General features: G+C 44.4%; 1 protein-coding gene across 1 annotated transcript in view; it reads right to left on the minus strand.

The window, feature by feature from the left end:
* The window catches only part of LOC147459088 (uncharacterized), a 46,448-nt gene extending 24,127 nt beyond the window's left edge, over positions 1 to 22,321 (minus strand). Inside the window, exons 1-8 of the mRNA XM_086510429.1 lie at positions 21,941 to 22,321; positions 21,442 to 21,718; positions 21,031 to 21,128; positions 20,365 to 20,417; positions 20,173 to 20,276; positions 19,528 to 19,958; positions 19,244 to 19,349; positions 19,029 to 19,165 (exon numbers count right to left, since the gene is read on the minus strand). Of these exons, the coding sequence (XP_086366555.1) occupies positions 19,029 to 19,165; positions 19,244 to 19,349; positions 19,528 to 19,958; positions 20,173 to 20,276; positions 20,365 to 20,417; positions 21,031 to 21,128; positions 21,442 to 21,718; positions 21,941 to 22,064 (1,330 nt within the window). The 5' untranslated portion in view covers positions 22,065 to 22,321. The remainder of the gene's footprint in view (positions 1 to 19,028; positions 19,166 to 19,243; positions 19,350 to 19,527; positions 19,959 to 20,172; positions 20,277 to 20,364; positions 20,418 to 21,030; positions 21,129 to 21,441; positions 21,719 to 21,940) is intronic.
* Positions 22,322 to 22,899: the final 578 nt, after the last annotated feature.

A 22,899-nucleotide genomic window follows, 5' to 3' on the forward strand; every position in this document is an offset into this window, starting at 1 on the left:
CCATCATTCCTTGTTGGCGTTCTTGGAAGATCAAAGATAAAGTCCATAGCAATGCTTTCCCATGGCTTATCCGGAATCGGCAGTAGTTGTAACAACCCTGGTGCCTTTTGACTGTCAAATTTGACCTTTTGGCAAACTACGCATGCTCGCACAAAGGCATCCAGATCTCTCCTCAAGGTAGGCCAATAGAAGAATGTCTCTACCGCTTTAACTGTTGCATCAATGCCACGATGCCCTGCATACGGTGGGACATGACTCTCTTCCATGACCTTATGTCACAGTGGCCTAGTGACACAAAGTCTGCCATGCATCATCATAAAACCATCTCTGAGGAGGTAGTGCTCGTGATGTTGCCCCTCTTGTAACTGTTCAAAGATCCTTGCAAAATCTTCATCAACAGTATACTGTTCCTTCATGTCATCTAGCTCATGATGATAAGGAATTGACACAGCTGAAATTTGTAGCTTTCTTGATAACGCATCAGCCACAACATTCTTCTTGCCTTCCACATGCATAATCTAGAAGTGGAACATGGAAAGAATGTTTGCCCATCGCATATGCTTTTCAGATAACTTTGATTGTGTCAAGAAGTATGGCAAAGTCTGATGATCTGTTTGGACAACAAAATCAACACCTAAGAGGTAGTGCTTCCAGCTAGAAAGCGCATGAATCACGGCCAAGAGCTCTTTTTCATAGAGTTGCATAGTCCTCTCTGGTCCTTGCAAAATTCGGCTTTCATAAGCTACTACCCGTCCATCCTGCATTAGCACTGCTCCGATGCTACAGCCACACGCGTCACACTGAACAACAAATGACTTCCTGAGATCTGGCAAAACAATTACTGGATCTGAATTCAACTTTTCCTTTAAGAGACTAAAAGCTGAAATCTCTTTTTGGGTCCATCTGAAAGTGACCTCTTTCTTTTGCATTGCGTGAAGAGGCGATGCTATCTTCGCAAAATTTCTAATAAACCTTCTATAGTAGGAACACAATCCCAAGAAGCTTCTGACATCGTGCATAGTCTTCAAGTCTAGCCATGTCTTGATAGCTTCGCCTTTGCGGGATCCATTCTAACACCATCCTTTGAGACTATGTGGCCAAGAAAGTGGATCTCTTCGAGGTAGAATTCACTTTTCTTAGGATTAACAAGCAACCTGTGACTGCGCAGCTCTTCGAACACAATGGTCAAGTGACGCTTATGCTCCTCTTCATTCTTCGAATACACTATCATGTCATCCAAGAACGTCCCAACAAACTGTTGATGCCAACGGAAAATCCGGTCCATCATTCTGTTGAACGTGGCAGGAGCATTTGTTAGTCCAAACGGCATCACTAGAAACTCATAAAGACCAAATGTCGTTCTAAACGTAGTCTTGTGCACATCCTCTGGCCTTATACGAATCTGATGGTACCCACTCTTAAGGTCTATCCTACTGAAAATTGCAGCACCCTCTAAACGATCGAGAATATCATCAATTCGAGGAATAGGAAACCTATTCTTGATGGTATTCTTATTCAACGCACGGTAATCAATACAAATGCGCCATGAGCCATCCTTCTTCTGCAATAGGAGCACTGGGGAGCAAAAGGGTGAACAACTAGGCTGAATCAGCCCCTTCTCTAATACCTCCTCAACCTGGCCCATAATCTCTTTCTGCTGCGCCGCGCTAACCCTGTAGAGAGGTCTATTTGGTGGGCTACACCCTGGCACCAAATCTATCCGATGGTCCTCAGGTCTCTCTGGCGCAATTGCGACGGTAATGAATCAAAAAAACAGTCACTAAACTTTTGCAAAAATTCTGACCTTTCTTTATCTAACACAGATAAATTTGACTGATCACTATCTGAGACATCACGTGCAAAAATCAAGTACACAGAAAGATGATTCTTTATTACAGAAGTGATAGCAGAAGCAGATACAATAGGGACTGACTCTCCTTTAATCTTTACATCCAAGATGTGAGGTTTGCCCCATTGCTGTACAGTGATCTTTTTGTTGTAGGCATCCAAGACTCCATGCACTCGGAACATCCACGGGATCCCCAACAAGGCGTCACATCCTTCCAGCGGCATGATGTAGAACTCTTTTGTGTCCACGTACGACTGAATATGCAGACGTAGTTTTCCAATGATGGGAGTAGCACACTCTGAGTGGCCAGGACATGCCAACCCTGCCTCTGCTGTGTACCCCATCTCTTCAGCTCTGATGCCCACCTTCTTAGCTAACTCTGGTGAGATAAAGTTGGCTTTGGCACCTGGATCAAAGAAGATGAGTGCCGTCTGATCCCTAACTTTACCCCATGCCCTGCATAACTCACTGGCATCTGTGTTGGGCCTGTCACCCACCATGTCCGGCACTAAACCTGCCGTGGGTTTAGGCTTCTTGGCTTTCTGGTCTTCTTTATTCTCTGAGTCAACTCGTCTTATCCTTTGTGGACAATTGATAGAAAAGTGACCAAGTTGCTCGCATATAAAGCATTTGTTCTTAGCCATTAGGACCTTCTTTTCCTCGAGCGACTTGCGCACAAAAGGCTTCCTTTTCTGTTTCTTTGCCTGCACTCCAGAAGTCCGGGCTGAATCCTTGTCTTTGGTGGCCTTTTCTGACCCCTGTGACGCATCGGGAGCCCTTTTCACAAAGGGCTTCTTCGCTGAATTTTTCTTTTGCTGTCCTCCCTTGTCATTGCTCGGAATCCACTGTCCTCTCTTTTCAACAAGGCAAGACCAGTGTTCGCAACTTCCATTAGCTGAGTGAGGGTAGCCACTCTGTTCTTTGTACAGTAACCGCGAAGCCCTTTAGGGAGCTCACAACAGTACTTCTCTATCTGCTCTGTCAATGGCACAAATCTGTAGGAGGTACTGAGAGTAACGCTTTACAAAACCTCCTATTGTACTCCAGCAAGCTCTTGCATGAAGCTAAAGTAAGTTGGTGCCAATCTATCATGACGTCGGCTTCAAATTCATTTGACAGCCAAGCATATGCAAACATTTGCTTGAAGTAAACCCAAGTGGTGGGTGCTTGTCCTTGCATTAACAATGTCGTCCACCATGTAAGCGCATTGTCCTTTCAAAAAGTGGCAGCTTTCCTGACCTTTGAGGCCTCTGTAAAATTTTCTCCTGCATAAGTTGTATCAAACTGCTGGAGGAAAGTGAGAGCCTTTGTCTTATTCTCGAAGCCACTGAAGGTACTGAACTTTATAGCTGTTCCACCTTCTTTGTAAGCCTTCGGCTTCTCCAGTGCCCCCAAGTTGTCGTAAGGAATGGTCTGCAACATGGGCACTGTAGTAGGCATGATCGGCACATCTTGGCCATTGACATTTTGCGTCAGAGGTGCGATATCTGGCTGCTGTCCAAAAAAACCAGCCATACCAAAATGACCCTGTGGCACCCCAAACTGGCCGTGGTTGCTCTGAAAACCCTGTTGCATGCCGATACTACCATACATGGGGTTTGACATGATGCCTTGCATACCCCCAAACACTTTTCCTGGCATGTATGGCTGACTTCCAGGCGCATGTATCGTGGGTGGTGGAAAACTGGGTGCGCAGCCTGGTATCCAGTTCCCTGTCCATTCAAGACAGCATGCTAGCTCTGAGAGGTGGCGGGCTGAACTGGCATAGCCTTTGGAATAGGCCGTTCTAGCCACCTATTCAAGCATGGGAGGAACCTGTTTTGGAGCCCCCGACTCCGCAACATGCAAGTGTTCCCTATCCTCCTGAGCCGCATGAAGTACCTGGGCTTCAGCCTCAACAAGCTCCGTACGGGGGCGTAGGTTGCCTATTTTGCTGTTGCACTGGTGGCGCTTGCAAGAACTCCATAAACCTTGGGTTCTGCACCAGCTGCGAAAAGACATTCACTGCGGCAACTAACTGAGTCATGAACGCATCATCCTCAAGTTGCCCAGTCATCAAGCCCTGTACTACTAGAGGGACATTCACATTGACAGGAGATACAGACTGACGTGGCCGTGAGCTCTCGCCAATCTCGAAAACCATAGGAATCTCTTGTCTGTCCTTTGAAGAGGAACCCTCTACCATAATGCCCTTCCCCTTGTCGGCCATAGTGTAATCTCATGTTCCTACACTGTCTCTTTACCCAAAACAACCGAGGCTCACTCTTTAAGGAAACAGTGATTGATATCCCGGCAATGGAACCATGAAACCGGCCCGTGGGGCGGTAGGTGTTGGCTTTCACCCGAAATTCTTTAGTTTAGACACACACAGAGCACTTTGCAAAGGTAACCTGTAACGGGGATTAACACCTAAGTACACACGGCTCGAAAGCTAGAATGCTCCAAGCAGACGCCGACAACCTGTAGGCCCCAAAATTGGCGCCCCTTTCGGTATTTCTTTATTCTTTAACAGAAGGAATAAAACCTGTGATCTCCTACGAGCTGCCCCGCACAATCCAGGCTAAGAAACACCTGTTCTGGCCCGATTTCGGCAGCATAACTGTACTCAGACGCTTCACAGTCAATATCCCCACGCAATAGATGACTTTCCCGACGCATACGGACACTTTGCAAAACCTGGCGAGACTCTGCAGCACGCTGAATTCTCTGTTTTCTGCCCCGAAAATGCGCCAGATCACCTGTACAACGGTCCCCTCGTGTCCCTGAACCTCCTGGAGGTGTTAGGAACCGTTTAGGGCCGAAACCCTAAACTTGCCAAAATACACAGCAGGCTGTAATTCCCTGTTTTAGGCTCCGTTTCGCGTGCCCGCCGCATTTGTAGCAAGACCTCGAGCTCCCGCACCTGTAGAGCTACTTGCCCTTTGAATCGGACGAGATTTCTCATGAGATTTCCCACAAGTTGGTCAGGCCGAAGCACAAGAATCCGAGTCGTAAAAGTATGTCTAGGCTCTACTCAAAGTTTGAAGAGAAGATCACCCGATAATTGGGCTACATTGCATTCTTGGATGTGGTCCCACTGGCGATAGATGGTCAGATGACCAGTGGAAGTGCCATGGAAGCATCTCCTAAAATTTAGAGGACTGCTATTTTGGCCCATGAAATCGGTTCGCGTCATCAGCTCCGGAATGACAAGAGGAACATTTTATTACTCTGCCACTAAGTCGACCAAGAAACCGATTGAGATATTTTTAGACCGGAAGGTGCAAAATGGGAACACCATGCATGAGTGCCATTTGGCACATTTTTGTGCACTTTCCAGCTTGAGTGAGAGAGAGGCGTTAAAATTAAACGTAGGGCTGCATTTTCAAACGTAAGGTGGATTGTTGCAGGTACCAAAGCTACGTTGTGCTTGCCTACCCTCTATGTATTAGTGAAGTGCAAGAACTGAAGCCTTGCACAACATTCACTACTCTCTCTCTCTCCCCCCCCTCCGTGCAGTTATGAGATGCCCCACAAGAGGGATCTTCATTTGACCTATGTACAATTGTGTGGGTTCATGCGCAATTGCCGAGGCAAGAGCCTCTTGCACAAGTACTAGAAGCTAGTTGCTAATCCCCCGCAAGTACACATGAATTTGGAGAGATTTCACAAAAGAAATCTCGTCCGATTCAAAAGGGCAAGTAGCCCTAGAGGTACGGAATGCGGCCGGCTCGCGAAACGAAGCCCAAAACAAGGAAATACAGCCTACTGTGTATTTTTGCAGGTTTAGGGTTTCGACCCTAAACGGTTCCTAATACCCCCAGAAGGTCCCGGGACGCGAGGGCCGCTGTGCAAGTGATCTAGCGCATTTTCAGGGTAAAAAAACAAAGAATTCAGCGTGCTACAGATTCTTGCCAAGTTTTATCCACGACCAAGAAAGCTCAAATTTCAAGATGATTTACCAATGCGTCAAAGAATCTAAGCAATCACCTCAGAGAATCAGCGAGCAGCATGCCACCTGGCAGACCCACATCACTCCCACATGAGATCTAGTGGCCAGTCCACCACCGGGTGAACTCTCCCTATCTCATCTTGGTTCATACTTGCAAACCCTAAAAACGAAGAAGAAAATCATCCCTAATTTGACCACTTTTTGGCAGGGCGAACGCTGAAAAGGTCTTGTAGGAACAGGCGGATTTTCTTTTTATCCTGTGAAGAGGAACCCTCTTCCATAATACCCTTCCCTTTGTCAGCCATAGTGTAATCCCGCGTTCCTGTATTTCTGTGTCTTCATCAAACCAACCCAGGCTCACTTCTTAAGGAAAAAGTGATTCTGTCCCGACAATGGAACCATGAAACCGGCCCGTAGGGCGGTAGACTTTTGGCTTCACAATAAACACTTAAAGCACACACACGGCTCGGAAGCTAGAATGCTCCCAAAATTGGCGCCCCCTTCAGTATTTCCTTACTTTAAGAGGGTAAATTACAAGAAGAGTCCTGGGAATTCTTTACCTGTATCCAGCTAGATACCACCTGTTCTCGCAAAATTTTGACAACATAACAACCCCAAAACTTGCCCGAAACCAATTCCCTTGCTGGAACTCATTTCCAATGACATAAACCCTCTGATTTCTGCCCAAAAACAGTAAATTCAGCACGCTGTATTTACTGGTCTTTGCCTTGTTTTCAGCCCTAAACAGTCCCAAAACTGTCCTCTAACAGTGGGGCTGTAGAACAGTCCAAAAAAAGCGCATAATTAGCGCTAAAAATGCACCCGTAAGGTGAGGTTATCACCCTCACTGGTGCCTGCTTTTGGAGTAACATTAGCTACTCCTGATCCTGCTCAAAGAGGCTCTTGCCTCGGCACAGAAGCATAAGACCACATAACTGTACATAGGTCAAGAGGGGCATCACGTTACTACACGTGAGAGAGAGAGAGAGCAGTGTAGAGTGTGCACGACATCACTTCTTGCACTACATTGTACATGAGAGGGAAAGCTTGCACACAATAGCTCCTAACCTGTGACAGGTTCTTAAATGCAATGAAGCATCCCCTAGCATAAATCGAGCACCCCCTCTTCTGCGCTTGACCTGTAATGCATCTGTAAACAAATAGATACAAAAGGAGAAGAGTTCCATGGCTTCCACAACCTGCGTCTCGCTGAAAACGCAGCAAAACAGCCATGTAAAAACACATCTGATGCCTTCTAATGCTGAAAATGAGCTCCTTTGTCGTAGGTAAAGTCATAGGAAGCTCATAAATGCAAAGAAATGGTTGAAAATCAGAGTTATCAGCCTCCAAAACAGCTCCAAAACGTCAGTTACGAATTCTGTTCTCCAAGACTTGGTAAATTGGCCAAAAAGTGTCACTTGGCACCCATGCATGCAATTTCCCTGCATGGGGCTTCCCGCTTAAAAATCTCTCAACTCATCCATCAGTTGACTTTGCAGCAGAGTAAGAAAATGTTTCCCTTGTCATTCTGAAGCTAGTGACGTGAACAGATTTCGTGGCTCAAAATAGCAGTTCCCTCAATTTTATGAAATGCTTCCATTGGACTCTCACTGGCCATCTGACCATCTTTCACCACTAGGACCACGTCCAAAAATGCAATGTAGCCCAATTCTCGGTTGATTCTCTCTCGGTGACCTCACCTTGTCATTGTGCTTCTATTGAGTTAATTTCCTAGTATCTACCAACTTATTAAGTTCGGCGAAGGCACCTAGATGACTTTGAACTGAGCCTAAACACCCTTTCACTACTAGAATTCCAGTGCCGACCAGCTTCCCATCTCCGGGTGATACCATTGTTTCACACTGGCCATGCAATGTCCGGCCATTTGAAACTTCAAAAAGAGGATCCCAAAAATTAAACAAAAACCATCGCAAAGAAACCAATAACTCGAGTTAGCAATTGCCACGTCCTCGTGACATACCGCCCTCCTAAAATTTCAAATGTTCTCGATTGGGTGCCATATATACATGCCATAGATAATTTAGTGTGGTAAGCACCCTTTTATCATCGCATGAATCCGCAAGAAAGACTGTCAAAACATGTGTACAAATGACTTAATGAGACCTTCATACTTTTGTCAAACAATGTACAATGCTATTGTACTGAATCCATGAGTACATTTAGGTGGATAATTCTTGCACTTCACCACATAGGATCTTCCAACCTGCCCCTTAACTTTTTACCTGTGCAAGAAGCTCTTGCCTCTACAAACGAGTATAATTCCACAACACTGTAGCGTACTGTCCACGACCAAGAAAGCTGAAATTTCAAGATGATTTACCAATGCATCAAAGAATCAAGCAATCGCCTCAGAGAATAGGCGAGAAGCATTCCACCTAGCAGACCCACATCACTCCCGCTGTTGGGAAACAAGCAAACCGAAACACCTCTATAGCAATGTCAAGCAAGAGCGTTGAAAGAGCACTACAACAACACCAAAAGCTTTGGAAAATCCCTTTGAAACACCACAAGTCTAACAAGAGTAGTCCCCTTGGGAATTTATTGGTCGTCGCCCACCCAAGAGACTATGTCGCATAGGAGCAAAACCCTGCCAAAGCATGGATTTACAGCACACGCCGACCAATGCATATGAAGACAAGGGCCTCCCCTTTCACCATTGAACACCACAAACCCACAACTTCAACATCAATACCACAATTCATAGATACATGCCCTCCCAATCCGCCTGTACACAATTTGCCACTAGGCTGCCATAGCCATAACCCTGCAGAGAACTACTTATAATCTGAAGAGTACAACTCTAATTGAGGCACTTTAAAGCTCGAGAGAAAGCTTGAAAAATGATTGGCGAGAAATCTGAAGATGAACAATTTGAATCTACAAGCCGCTACATGCAAAATGATGCGAACAGGGAGCTGTCCCAACACGACTACGCATAGAGTAGGCAAGGCGGGGGCAAAAACTGCAACAGAAACCATCAAGGAGGCACAACGAGCTCAAACCTGCAAATTTTTTATCTTTGGCTGAACTTTTTTAAGTTTGTACATGACTTTAAGTTATATACAAGTCTCACTTCAAAAAACTCACTCATGGGCACTTACAAGAGCCCAACAACTGTCACTAGACTAGCGACTTGTAGTGCATGTACATGTGCTTGCTAAAGCAAGCTAAAAAACCCACAAAAAGAAAGCCCACACACCCTTTTGACATCGGGCTTCATGTCCGTATGTACAAATTTACAAAAAACGGAGTGTCAAAAATACGCCCATACCGCATGAGATCTAGTGGCCAGTCCACCACCGTGAGACCTCTCCCTATCTCATCTTGGTTCATACTTGCAAACCCTAAAAATGCAGCAAAAAATCATCCCTAATTTAACCACTTTTTGGCAGGGCGAACGCTACATGCGGAATTTCCTTTCTATCCTGTAAAGAGGAACCCTCTTCCATAATGCCCTTCCCTTTGTCGGCCATGGTGTAATCCCGCGTTCCCGTACTCTGTGTCTTCATCAAACCAACCGAGGCTCACTTCTTGAGGAAAAAGTGATTCTGTCCCGGCAATGGAACCATGAAACCCGCCCATAGGATGGTAGACTTTTCGCTTTCACCCGAAATTCTTTACTTTACTTCAGACTTTGACACACAGAGAGAACATTGCAGAGGTTACCTGCGACGCGAATAAACACTTAAAGCACACACACGGCTCGGAAGCTAGAATGCTCCGAGCCGTCGCAGACAACCTCTAGGTCCCCAAATTGGGACCCCTTTCGGTATTTCTTTATACTTTAAGAGAGTAAATTACAAGAGGAGTCCAAGGAATTCTTACCTATATCCAGCTAGATACCACCTGTTTTGGCAAAATTTCGGTAACATAACAGCCCCAAAACTTGCCCGAAACCTGCTGGAACTCGCTTCCAGTGACATAAAACCTCTGATTTTTGCCCAAAAACAGTAAATTCAGCACGCTGCATTTACTGGTTTTTGCCTTGTTTTCAGTCCTAAACAGTCCCGAAACTATCCTCTAGCAGTGGGACATTGCTCCCAATGCTTCTCGCATCCATACGGCTGTAAAACAGTCCAAAAATAGCGCATAACCAGCACTGAAAATGCACCCGTAAGGTGAGGTTATCACCCTCACCGGTGCCTGCTTTTGGAGTAGCAGTTAGCTTACTCCTATTCTTGCTCAAAGAGGCTCTCGTCTCGGCACACAAGCATAAGACCACACTACAGTACATTGGTCAAACGAAGAGCCCTCTTGTGGGGCATCACGTTACTGCAGGTAGGGGGGAGAGAGAGAGAGAGCAATGTAGAGTGTGCGGGACATCACTTCTTGCACTACACTGTACATGAGAGAAAAAGCTTGCACACAATAGCTCTTAACATGTGACAAGTTCTTAAATGCAATGAAGCATCCCCCAGCATAAATCGAGTTCCCCCTCTTCTGCGCTTGACTTGTAATGTAGCTGTGAACAAATAGATGCAAAAAGAGAAGAGTTTCATGGCTGCCACAACCTACATCTCATTCAAAACGCAGCAAAACAGCCCCGTAAACACGCATCTGATGTCTTCCAATGCTGATAATGAGCCCCTTGGTCCTAGGTAAAGTCATGGGAAGCTCAAAAATGCAGAGAAATGGCTGAAAATCACAGTTATCAGCCTCCAAAACTGCTCCAAAACGTCAGTTACGAGTTCTGTTCTCCCAGACTTGGTAAATTGGCCAAAATGTGCCACTTGGCACTCATGCATGCAATTTTCCTGCATTGGGCTTCCCGCTTAAAAATCTCTCAACTCATGCATCAAATGACTTTGCAGCAGAGTAATAAAATGTTCCCCTTTTCATTTTGAAGCTAGTGACGCAAATAGATTTCGTGGCTCAAAATAGTAGTTCCCTAAATTTTAGGAAATGCTTCCATTGGACTCTCACTGGTCATCTGACCATCTTTCATTACTAGGACCACGTCGAAAAATGCTATGTAGCAAGTTCTCAGTTGATTTGCTATGGGTGACCCCACCTTGACACTGTGCCTCTATTTAGTTAATTTCCTAGTATCTACCGACTTATTAAGTGCGGCGAGGGACCTAGATGACTTTCAATTGAGCCTAGACACCCTTTTACTACTGGAATTCAAGTGCCGACCAACTTCCCATCTGCGGGTGATACTACTATTTCACACTGGCCATACAATGTCCGGCCATTTGAAACTTCAAAAAAAAGGCTCCCAAAAACTAAACAAAAATCATCGGAAAGAAACCATTAACTCGAGTTAGAATTGCCACGTCCTCGTGCCATACCGCACTCTTAAAATTGCAAACGTCCTCGATTGGGTGCCATATATACATGCCATAGATGATTTAGTGTTGTAAGCCCCTTTTTATCATCGCATGAATCCGCAAGAAAGACTATCAAAACATGTGTACAAATGACTTCATGAGACCTTCATACTTTTGTCAAGCAATGTATAATGCTATTGCACTGAATCCATTTAGGTGGATAATTCTTGCACTTCACCACATAGCATCTTGCAACCTGTCCCTTATCTTTTTACCTGTGCAAGAGACGCTTGCCTCTGCAAACGAGCATAATTCCACATCAATGTAGCGTACTATCCACGACCAAGAAAGCTCAAATTTCAAGATGATTTACCAATGCATCAAAGATCCAAGCAATCGCCTCAAAGAATCGACGAGCAGCGTGCCACCTAGCAAACCCACGTCACTCCCGCATGAGATCTAGTGGCCAGTCCACCACCGTCAGACCTCTCCCTATCTCATCTTGGTTCATACTTGCAAATCCTAAAAATCCAGCAGAAAATTAGCCCTCATTTGACCACTTTTTGGCAGGGCGAACGCTAAAAAGGTTATGTGGGAGCATGTGGAATTTCCTTCCTGTCCTATGACGAGGAACCCTCTTCCATAATGCCCTTTCCTTTGTCGGCCATAGTGTAATCCCGCGTTCCCGTACTCTGTGTCTTCCTCAAACAAACCGAGGCTCACTTCTTGAGGAAAAAGTGATTCTATCCCAGCAATGGAACCATGAAACCAACCCGTAGGGCGGTAGACTTTTGTCTTTCACCCAAAATTCTTTACTTTACTTCAGATTCTGACACACAGAGAGAACTTTGCAGAGGTAACTTGCGCCGGGAATAAACACTTAAAGCACACACACGGCTCGGAAGCTAGAATGTTTCGAGCAGATGCTGACAACCTCTAGGTCCCAAAATTGGCGCCCCTTTCGGTATTTCTTTACACTTTAAGAGAGTAAATTACAAGAAGAGTCCTTGGCATTCTTTACTGTATCCAGCTAGATACCACCTGTTTTGGCAAAATTTCGGCAGCATAACAACCCCAAAAATTGCCCGAAACCATTTCCCCTGCTGGAACTCGCTTACAGTGACATAAACCCTCTGATTTCTGCCCAAAAACAGTAAATTCAGCACGCTGCATTTACTGGTCTTTGCCTTGTTTTCAGCCCTAAACAGTCCCAAAACTATCCTCTAACTATGGGGCATTGTTCCCAATGCTTCTGGCATCCATACGGCTACAAAACAATCCAAAAACAACGCATAACCAACGCTGAAAATGCACCCGTAAGGTGAAGTTATCACCCTCAACGTTGCCTGCTTTTGGAGTAGTAGTTAGCTACTCCTGTTCCTGCTCAAAGAGGCTCTTGCCTCGGCACAGAAGCATAAGACCGCACAATTGTACATAGGTCAAATGAAGAGCCCTCTTGTGGGGCATCACGTTACTGCATGTAGGGGGGGAGAGAGAGAGAGCAGTGTAGAGTGTGCAGGACATCACTTCTTACACTACACTGTACATGAGAGAAAAAGCTTGCACACAATAGCTCTTAACCTGTGACAAGTTCTTAAATGCAATGAAGTATCCCCCAGCATAAATCGAGCACCCCCTCTTCTACGCTCGACCTGTAATGCATCTATGAACAAATAGATGCAACAGGAGGAGAGTTCCATGGCTGCCACAACCTGCGTATCGCTGAAAACGCAGCAAAACAACCCTGTAAACACGCATCTGATGCCTTCCAATGCTGAAAATGAGCTCCTTGGTCCTAGGTAAAGTCATGGGAAGCTCAAAAATGCAGAGAAATGGCTGAAAATCAGAGACATCGGTCTCCAAAACTGCTCCAAAACGTCAGTTACCAGTTCTGTTCTCCCAGACTTAGTAAATTGGCTAAAAAGTGCCACTTGGCACTCGTGCATGCAATTTTCCCGCATTGGGCTTCCTGCTTAAAAATCTCTCAACTCATGCATCGGTTGACTTTACAGCAGAGTAATAAAGTGTTCCCCTTGTAATTCTGAAGCTAGTGCCGCGAACAAATTTCGTGGCTCAGAATAGCAGTTCCCTATATTTTAGGAAATGCTTCCATTGGACTCTCACTGGTCATCTGACCATCTTTCACCATTCAAACAACGTCCAAAAATGCAATGTAACCCAGTTCTCGGTTGATTTTCTATGGGTGACCCCACTTTGTCAGTGTGCCTCTATTGAGTTAATTTCCTAGTGTCTACCAACTTATTAAGTGCGGGGAGGAAACCTAGATAACTTTGAACTGAGCCGACACCCTTTTACTACTAGAATTCCAGTGCCGACCAGCTTCCCATCTCCGAGTGATACTACTCTTTCACACTGGCCATACAATGTCCGGCCATTTGCAACTTCAAAAAGAGGGTCCCGAAAATTAAACAAAAATCGTCGGAAAGAAACCAATAACTCGAGTTAGCAATTGCCACGTCCTCGTGACATACCACCCTCCTAAAATTGCAAACATCCTCGATTGGGTGCCATATATAAATGCCATAGATGATTTAGTGTGGTAAGCACCCTTTTATCATCGCATGAATCCGCAAGAAAAACTGTCAAAACATGTGTACAAATGACTTAATGAGACCTTCATACTTTTTTCAAACAATGTATAATGCTATTGCACTGAATCCATGAGTACATTTAGGTGGATAATTCTTGCACTTCACCACATGGCATTCTTGCAACATGTCCCTTAACTTTTTACCTGTGCAAGAGGCTCTTGCCTCTACAAACGAGCATAATTCCACAACACTGTAGCATACTATCCACGACCAAGAAAGCTCAAATTTCAAGATGATTTACCAATGTATCAAAGAACCAAGCAATCACCTCAGAGAATAGGCGAGCAGCGTGCCACCTGGCAAACCCACATCACTCCCGCATGAGATCTAGTGGCCAGTCCACCACCGTGATACCTCTCCCTATCTCATCTTGGTTCATACTTGCAAACCCTAAAAATGCAGTAGAAAATCAGCCCTAATTTAACCACTTTTTGGCAGGGCGAACACTGAAAAGGTTATGTGGGAACATGCAGAATTTCCTTTCTATCCTGTGAAGAGGAACCCTCTTTCATAATGCCCTTCCCTTTGTGGGCCATAGTGTTATCCGGCGTTCCCGTACTCTGTGTCTTCATCAAACCAATCGAGGCTCACTTCTCGAGGAAAAAGTGATTCTATCCGGGCAATGGAACCATGAAACCAGCCCACAGGGCGGTAGACTTTTGGCTTTCACCCGAAATTCTTTACTTTACTTCAGATTTTGACACACAGAGAGAACTTTGCAGAGGTTACGTGCGACGCGAATAAACACTTAAAGCACACACACGGCTCGGAAGCTAGAATGCTCCGAGCAGACGCAGAAACCTGTAGGTCCCAAAATTGGCGCCCCTTTCGGTAGTTCTTTATACTTTAAGAGAGTAAATTACAAGAGTCATCGGAATTCTTTACCTGTAGCCAGCTAGATACCACCTGTTCTAGCAAAATTTCGACAGCATAACAGTCCCAAAACTTGCCCGAAACCAATTCCGTTGCTGGAACTCACTTCCATTGATATAAACCCTCTGATTTCTGCCCGAAAACAATAAATTCAGCACGTTGTATTTACTGGTTTTTGCCTTGTTTTCAGGCCTAAACAGTCCTCTAACAGTGGGGCACTGTGCCCAATGCTTCTGGCATCCACGCAGCTGCAAAACAGTCCAAAAATAACGCATAACCAATGCTGAAAATGCACCCGTAAGGTGAGGTTATCACCCTCACCGGTGGCTGCTTTTGGAGTAGCAATTAGCTACTCCTGTTCCTACTCAAAGAGGCTCTTGCTTCGGCAAAGAAGCATAAGACCACACAATAGTACACAGGTCAAATGAAGAGCCCTCTTGTAGGGCATCACGTTACTGCACGTAGGGGAGAGAGAGAGAGAGAGAGAGAGAGAGAGAGAGAGAGAGAGAGAGCAGTGTAGAGTGTGCAGAACATCACTTCTTGCACTACACTCTACATGAGAGGGAGAGCTTGCACACAATAGCTCTTAACCTGTGACAGGTTCTTAAATGCAATGAAGTATCCCTGCAGCATAAATCGAGCACTCCCTCTTCTGCGCTTGACCTGTAATGCATCTGTGAACAAATAGATGCAAAAGGAGAAGAGTTCCATGGGTGCCACAACCTGCGTATCGCTGAAAACGCAGCAAAACAGTCTTATAAACACGCATCCAATGCCTTCCAATGCTGAAAATGAGCTCCTTGGTCCTAGATAAGTCATGGGAAGCTCAAAAATGCAGAGAAATGGCTGAAAATCAGAGCTATCAACCTCCAAAACGTCAACTACGAGTTCACTTGGTAAATTGGCCAAAAAGTGCCACTCGCTTGAAAATCTCTCAAATCATGCATGCGACTTTGCGGCAAGGTAATAAAATGTTCCACTTGCCGTTCTGCAGCCAGTGATGCAAACAGATTTCGTGGCTCAAAACAACAGTTTCCTAAATTTTAGGAAATGCTTCCATTGGACTCTCACTAGTGATCTGACCATCTTTCACTACTGGAACCACGTCAAAAAATGCAATGTAGCCCAGTTCTCGATTGATTTTCTCTGGGTGACCCCACCTTGTCACTGTGCCTCTATTGAGTTAATTTCCTAGTATCTACCAACTTATTAAATGCGGCAAGGAGACTTAGATGACTTTGAACTGAGCCTAGACACCCTTTTACTACTGGAATTCCAGTGCCGACGAGCTTCCCATCTGCGGGTAATACTATTGTTTCACACTGGCCATACAACGTCCGGCCATCTAAAACTTCAAAAAGACGGTCCCAAAAATTAAACAAAAATCATCGAAAAGAAACCAATAACTCGAGTTACCAATTGCCACGTCCTCGTGACATACCGCCCTCTTAAAATTGCAAACGTCCTCAAATGGGTGCCATATATACATACCATAGATGATTTAGTGAAGTAAGCACTCTTTTATCATCGTATGAATCTGCAAGAAAGACTGTCAAAACATGTGTACAAATGACTTAATGAGACCTTCATACTTTTGTCGAGCAATGTATAATGCTATTGCACTGAATCCATTTAGGTGGATAATTCACCACATAGCATCTTGCAACCTGTCCCTTATCTTTTTACCTGTGCAAGAGGCTCTTGCCTCTGCAAACGAGCATAATTCCACAACACTGTAGCGTTCTATCCACGACCAAAAAAGCTCAAATTTCAAGATGATTTACCGATGCATCAAAGAACCAAGCAATCGCCTCAGAGAATCGGCGAGCAGCGTGCCACCTGGCAAACCCACATCACTCCCGCATGAGATCTAGTGGCCAGTCCACCACTGTGAGTCCTCTCCCTATTTCATCTTGGTTCATACTTGCAAACCCTAAAAACGCAGCAAAAAATCATCCCTAATTCGACCACTTTTTGGCAGGGCGAACACTGAAAAGGTTGTGGGAAAATGCACAATTTCCTTTTTTTCCTATGAAGAGAAATCCTCTTCCATAGTGCCCTTCCCTTTGTCGGCCATAATGTAATCCTGCGTTCCCGTACTCTGTCTTCATCAAACCAACCTAGGCTCACTTCTTGAGGAAAAAGTGATTCTATCCTTGCAATGGAACCATGAAACCGGCCCGTAGAGCGGTAGATTTTTTACTTTCACCCGAAATTCTTTACTTTATTTTATAAAGTTTGACACAGAGAGAGAACTTTGCAGAGGTAACCTGCGACGGGAATAAACACTTAAAGCACAGACACGGCTCGGAAGCTAGAATGCTCCGAGCATACGCCGACAACCTGTAGGTCCGAAAATTGACGCCCCTCTTGGTATTTCTTTATACTTTCAGAGGGTAAATTACAAGAAGAGTCCTTGGAATGCTTTACCTATATCCAGCTAGATACCACCAGTTCTGGAAAAATTTCGGTACCATAACAGCCCCAAAATTCCCTGCTGGAACTCGCTTCCAGTGACATAAACCCTTTGATTTCTACCCACAAACAGTAAATTCAGCACGCTGTATTTACTGGTTTTGGCCTTGTTTTCACTCCTAAACAGTCCCGAAACTGTCCTCTAACAATGAGACACTGTTCCCAATGCTTATGGCATCCATACGGCTACAAAACAGTCTAAACACAGCGCATAACCAGCGCGGAAAATGCACCCGTAAGGTGAGGTTATCACCCTCACCGGTGCGTGCTTTTAGAGTAGCAGTTAGCTACTCCTGTTCCTGCTCAAAGAGGCTCTTGCCTCGGCACAGAAGCATAAAATCACACAACTGTACATATGTCAAATGAAAAGCACTCTTGTGGGACATCACGTTACTGCACGTAGGGGAGAGAGAGAGAGAGAGAACAGTGTAGAGTGTGCAGGACATCACTTCTTGCACTACATTGTACATGAGAGGGAAAGCTTTCACAAGATAGCTCTTAATCTGTGCCAGGTTCTTAAATGCAATGAAGCAAACCCCAGCATAATCGAGCATCCCCTCTTCTGAGCTTGACCTGTAATGCATCTGTGAACAAATAGATGCAAAAGGAGAAGAGTTCCATGGCTGCCACAACTTGCGTATCGCTGAAAATGCAGCAAAACAGCCCTGTAAACATGTATCTGATGCCTTCCAATGCTGAAAATGAGCTCCTTGATCATAGGTAAAGTCATGGAAAGCTGAAAAATATAGAGAAATGGCTGAAAATAAAGTTATCAACCTCCAAAACTGCTCCAAAAAGTCAGTTACGAGTTCTATTCTCCCAGACTTGGTAAATTGGCCAAAAAGTGCCACTTGACACTCATCCATGCAATTTCCCCGCATTGGGCTTCTCGCTTAAAAATCTCTTAACTCGTGCATCAATTGACTTTGCAGCAGAGTAATAAAATGTTCCCCTTGTCATTCTGAAGCTAGTGACGCAAACACATTTCGTGGCTCAAAATAACAGTTCCCTAAATTTTAGGAAATGCTTCCATTGAACTCTCACTGGTCATCTGACCATCTTTCACCACTAAGACCACGTCCAAGACATGCTCAAGTAGAAGTCGACTGCTGGCAGTGTTGATTTTACCGGACTTGCAAATTCTTTCTATAGTTTTAATCCATGCTTTACCTTTCAACCTCTTAGCGGGATCCTCCAAGGAAGAAGTTTATACAAGAAAGAAATGTGAGCAAGAGCTCTAGTACTTTTTCTCCTCTACTCAAATAATAAACGCTTCAATGGCACATCCCCCAGCTTTCAGCCCTGAATCCTCACATCAGGTGTGCAAATCAACCGTAGATCCTTTCCCCTGGCGGCCATTCCAAGTACAAATATTCTAGTCACAAAAAGAAGAATTCCCCTTAAGACATCAGAATGCATCTACGTGAACAATCCAGCACTAATGCTTGGATTTTACTCTCTCAAATCTCCTAGGTTACTGAGAACACCTCAACCACACTATGTGAAGCTGCTGAGCTTCCTCTTCCTCTATCTCAATGTTCAAGTGATAGGCCACTGATATACACCATAACATTCCTCACTTACATGAACAACAGTCTAGAATCATGGACCATCTGATCAATACACAGTTTCTTGAGACTTTCCAGTGTAAATTCATTTCATGCAGCCCAGAATATAAGAGCAGAATAATGCACGCATATAGACACTCACATGCACAAACATGTGCAGTAGCGGATGGGACGATTAATACTGAACAAATGAAGACAGAAGTGAATCCCCTCCACGCAACTTTAAACAGCTTTCTACATTTTACTCAGACAAATGAGCCACAGCTCACCCAGAACAGAAGGCCCTGAAAGCTTTTGATCAACATTATCCTCTCTTGCAGTAGCGGATGGGACGATTAATACTGAACAAATGAAGACAGAAGTGAATCCCCTCCACGCAACTTTAAACAGCTTTCTACATTTTACTCAGACAAATGAGCCACAGCTCACCCAGAACAGAAGGCCCTGAAAGCTTTTGATCAACATTATCCTCTCTTTGTGACATCCAAATCTGATACTCAGTGCAAGGAGCCTTCTTTCGAAGCCGAACAAGGTCGCTGCTACTGCCTAACTGTCTCTTCATGTTACTGTAACAACCATCTGGATTTTGTTAAAAAAAAACTCCACTAATAAAGAGAAAAGTTGAGTTAAGAAAAGAGATATACAGGCTGGTAATAGCAGTCACATTGTCAAAAACTGGTTTCCTCTTTCTCTTGCGCCGTTTTGGAGGCTCAGGATGAATCTCGGCTGCAGGTTTTGGCTCCTTCACACCTTCGAAAAACAATGCAAGAGCTCTTCAAGAATCCATGAGTTATGCACTTTCCAGTTCAATATCTCACCTTACAGACCCACAATTCCTCAAAATGCTGATGTATAGACAACAGTATGCAGTCTATACCATCAGGGCAAAAGAAAACTCACAACCAAGGATAGTTACTCTGACGCTCACCAAGAATAACACCAAGAACATCCTCCTCAGGGGCAGCAGTCGGGCTTTTTGGTGGTAAAACTTCTCTGACAGGACTCTTCTCTGCTTGTGCAACCGGAATCTCTTCTATATCATGCCTCTCTTCTTCAGCTACAGCTTCTTTTTCTGCATGATGATCAATATCCATATCCGTTGCTGCAGGAGCCTCTTTATGCATCATGGTCTGTTTAACCTCCACATGGACCTCTTCTCCTCCTATCATTGTAGAAACCCTTGTCACCGCAGCATCTTCTACCTCAACCGCCTTTATTTGCTCAACACCCTCAAGTGCCCTGTCTAATTCAGGTCTCTTTTCTAATTCAGCTACCTTTTCTGTATCAAGATTTCTCTCTCTGCCATCGTCCACGTCTTCAAGATCGATGTCCTCTTCCATTGGTAGAGGAGGAAGAATACTACAAAATCCATGATAATTATGCCACTCATTGGAATCTAAACATCAACATACAATATATATGTGTGTGTGTGTGTGTGTGTGTGTGTGTGTGTGTGTGTTGTGTGTGTGTGTGTGTGTGTGTGTGTTGTGTGTGTGTGTGTGTGTGTGTGTGTGTACACACACACACCCCCCTAAAAACCACAAACTGTGATCTAGGCTCTAGCAAGACTCACTCCTCTTCTACGACTCTTGCTTGTATGCCCTCTTCAGGTGTGGCAGCAAGTGCCCCTTGTGGTATATCCTGGAGTGGTGCATGTATCTCACGGGATATCTGGTCCTGCCAGTTTATAACCCAAGGGTGACTGAAAATTTTTGAACTTTAATCAAAGCTGCAGAAATATTTGAGACACAAAACACATACGTACTTCCGTCGCTAGACCGGCGATATTGTAAGGATTGAGACCTTCTGAGAATCCTCCTATGTCAAAAAAGTAGGAAGCTATAAGCAAAAAAGCAAAACAATGCATTTTAAGGCTATCTTCAAATGTTCCTGCAGGAGAACACTAAAAGCCATGCACATTAAAAAAAAACTATATTCAAATGTTGCATGTTTGTGGTTCAAAGCACTCAGCATTCAACATACACAATGCACATGAAGACCAGCATTAGATGGGCATGTTTGTGGTATTTAAAACACACTCCAAACAAGCATTTCGACTACCTTCAGATGTGCAGTTTTGTGAAACAAAATCATGCAAACAAACATTAATTCAAACAAACAGATAAGCATACGCTTTGCTTTTGAGTAGATGTGCACATTTTAAGAATAAAACAAACACAGACTTATTAAGACAACCTCGCTTCTTATGGGATTGCTGACAAAAAAATATCCACACTGCATCTAGATTTCCTTCGAAAGTGCGCGTTTGTGGTACTCGATCCAATAGAACCAAAAAAAAAAAAGGCAAAATGCAATGCATATAGAGACTACCCATGTTTGTAAAATTGAAAGTTCACTATTGAACACAGCCTGTGATCATCCAAAAGATACTTTGGGAGAACAATTTCAGACAAAAAAGAATTGATCATACCATCAAGGGTAAAGAGTGATTGAGAAATGCCGCGCACTTCTGTGGGTTCTTGCAGAGTAATGAGATCCCTATCACTGACATGGTGCTCAAACTCAGCCCTGCAAGTAACAAACATTTAAGTACCCCACATGCATCTTCAATGTAAGTTTATGGCCCCTGAAGCCATCATCTTCTTTAAAAAAAATGTTGCACAAACATGTCTTTTAACTATGGGGATATAGTGTTACTCATTTTTGCCTGTGTGCTTTGTTGCATCACACACACACACACACACACACACACACACACACACACACACGCACGCACGATGCAATGTCAAAATTAACTGTAAGCTTCTTCTGAGGCACATAATGTATGTACAAATAATGCACTCATGTGGCATGATTGGCCAAAGGAGGAACATAGACAAACCATGTGCCTGATCGAGCCGCATCTTCAGGGTCTATGTAAGCTCCAAGATCATCAAAATCAAAGGACTCGGGAAGCGTGATAGCTCGATAGGGTGCGACCACCGCCTTGGGAGATAAGTTGATTGCACTCGTCTGAAACGCTTGGGCTATCTGTAAGAGTGCCTCGCTACAATCGTGGAACAGGTAAGCCACCTTCTTTGCATATATCTTCACTACCCCAAGAAGCAGATAGCTTGAGATTCTCAATGCTATTGGTACCTCTGAGTATAAAATTGAATCTTGCAACCAGAAGCCCCAACAGAATTAGAGTCTCTCTCTCTCTCTCTCTCTCTCTCTCTCTCTCTCTCTCTCTCTCTCTCTCTCTCTCTCTCTCTCTCTCTGCCAGTTTTCAAGCATTATGCTGGGTCTTGTTAAAGATTGCAAGAAGTGTTACAAGCTACCATTTCTGACCAGAAAAGGCGCCGACAGTGACAATCCTAGTTGAACAGAAACTAACATACCCACTGAGTCTCCAATGTCGGTCTCTGTAATTTGTTTCTTACGCAGCTTGCGTTCGAGATGTGCCGCAATCCATATAATACCCAAGGGCCCCTTCTTGGAGAGCAGATACTGAGAGTAGAACATGGTTGCAACTGCCTTGTTGCTTGAGCCGTGTGTGTGTGTGTGTGTGTGTGTGTGAGAGAGAGAGAGAGAGAGAGAGCTTGTCCGAGTTTAATTATGCACAAAGCCTTTCATTTCAATGGCGCTAAACGTGCGTTGCGCAGCCATGCAGCTCAAGAGTCGCGAGGGGACACAGTGAGAAGCTGCTCTTAAATAGTAGCTTGCATGGTGGCTTCCTGTAGACGACGCCACCTCAAGGTCTCATTTCCCGAACTCCAAGACCACCAAAAATAAGGTGTTGTCCACAAATATAAGGGTGGGTTCAGATGGCGTGACAGAAAGACATGGTGAGCCTATGGGAAGCTCCCTCTTGGCAGGGAGGTTCACAAGCCGTGGCGGCATTAGGCTTGCTTTTTTGGCTTTTAAAACAATCACCACCTATTTTATTTAAAGCAAACCTTCGAGCCACGTATGATGGTCCTGCGGCATTAACCTCCACCTTGTGTGAACCACAAAGGGGAGGCAGAGGCCCTTGCATGATTCTACCACCCAAAAATGCACAAAAAGCAAGCCTTCTTCCACCGCCTTCGTCTGAACTCAGCCATACATATACATACAGATATATATATATATACATATATCGATCACTCGAAAGTAGTATGTAGCAGCGTTCCAAGAGAATATGTCAATTGTACGTGAATATTAATTGATTTGTCACATACAAATTAATTTTCACGTACTATTGACCTGTTTATGTCAATAGTATATATGTCAGTAGTATGCATACATAAAGATTTAGAAGATATACATTAGAAAATACTAGTACAACGGCGTCACTTCTAATAGTGCTATGTGGATT

This window comes from Adiantum capillus-veneris, chromosome 4, assembly GCF_014529385.1.
Source record: "Adiantum capillus-veneris isolate H3 chromosome 4, ASM1452938v2, whole genome shotgun sequence".
NCBI classification, from domain to species: Eukaryota; Viridiplantae; Streptophyta; class Polypodiopsida; order Polypodiales; family Pteridaceae; genus Adiantum; species Adiantum capillus-veneris.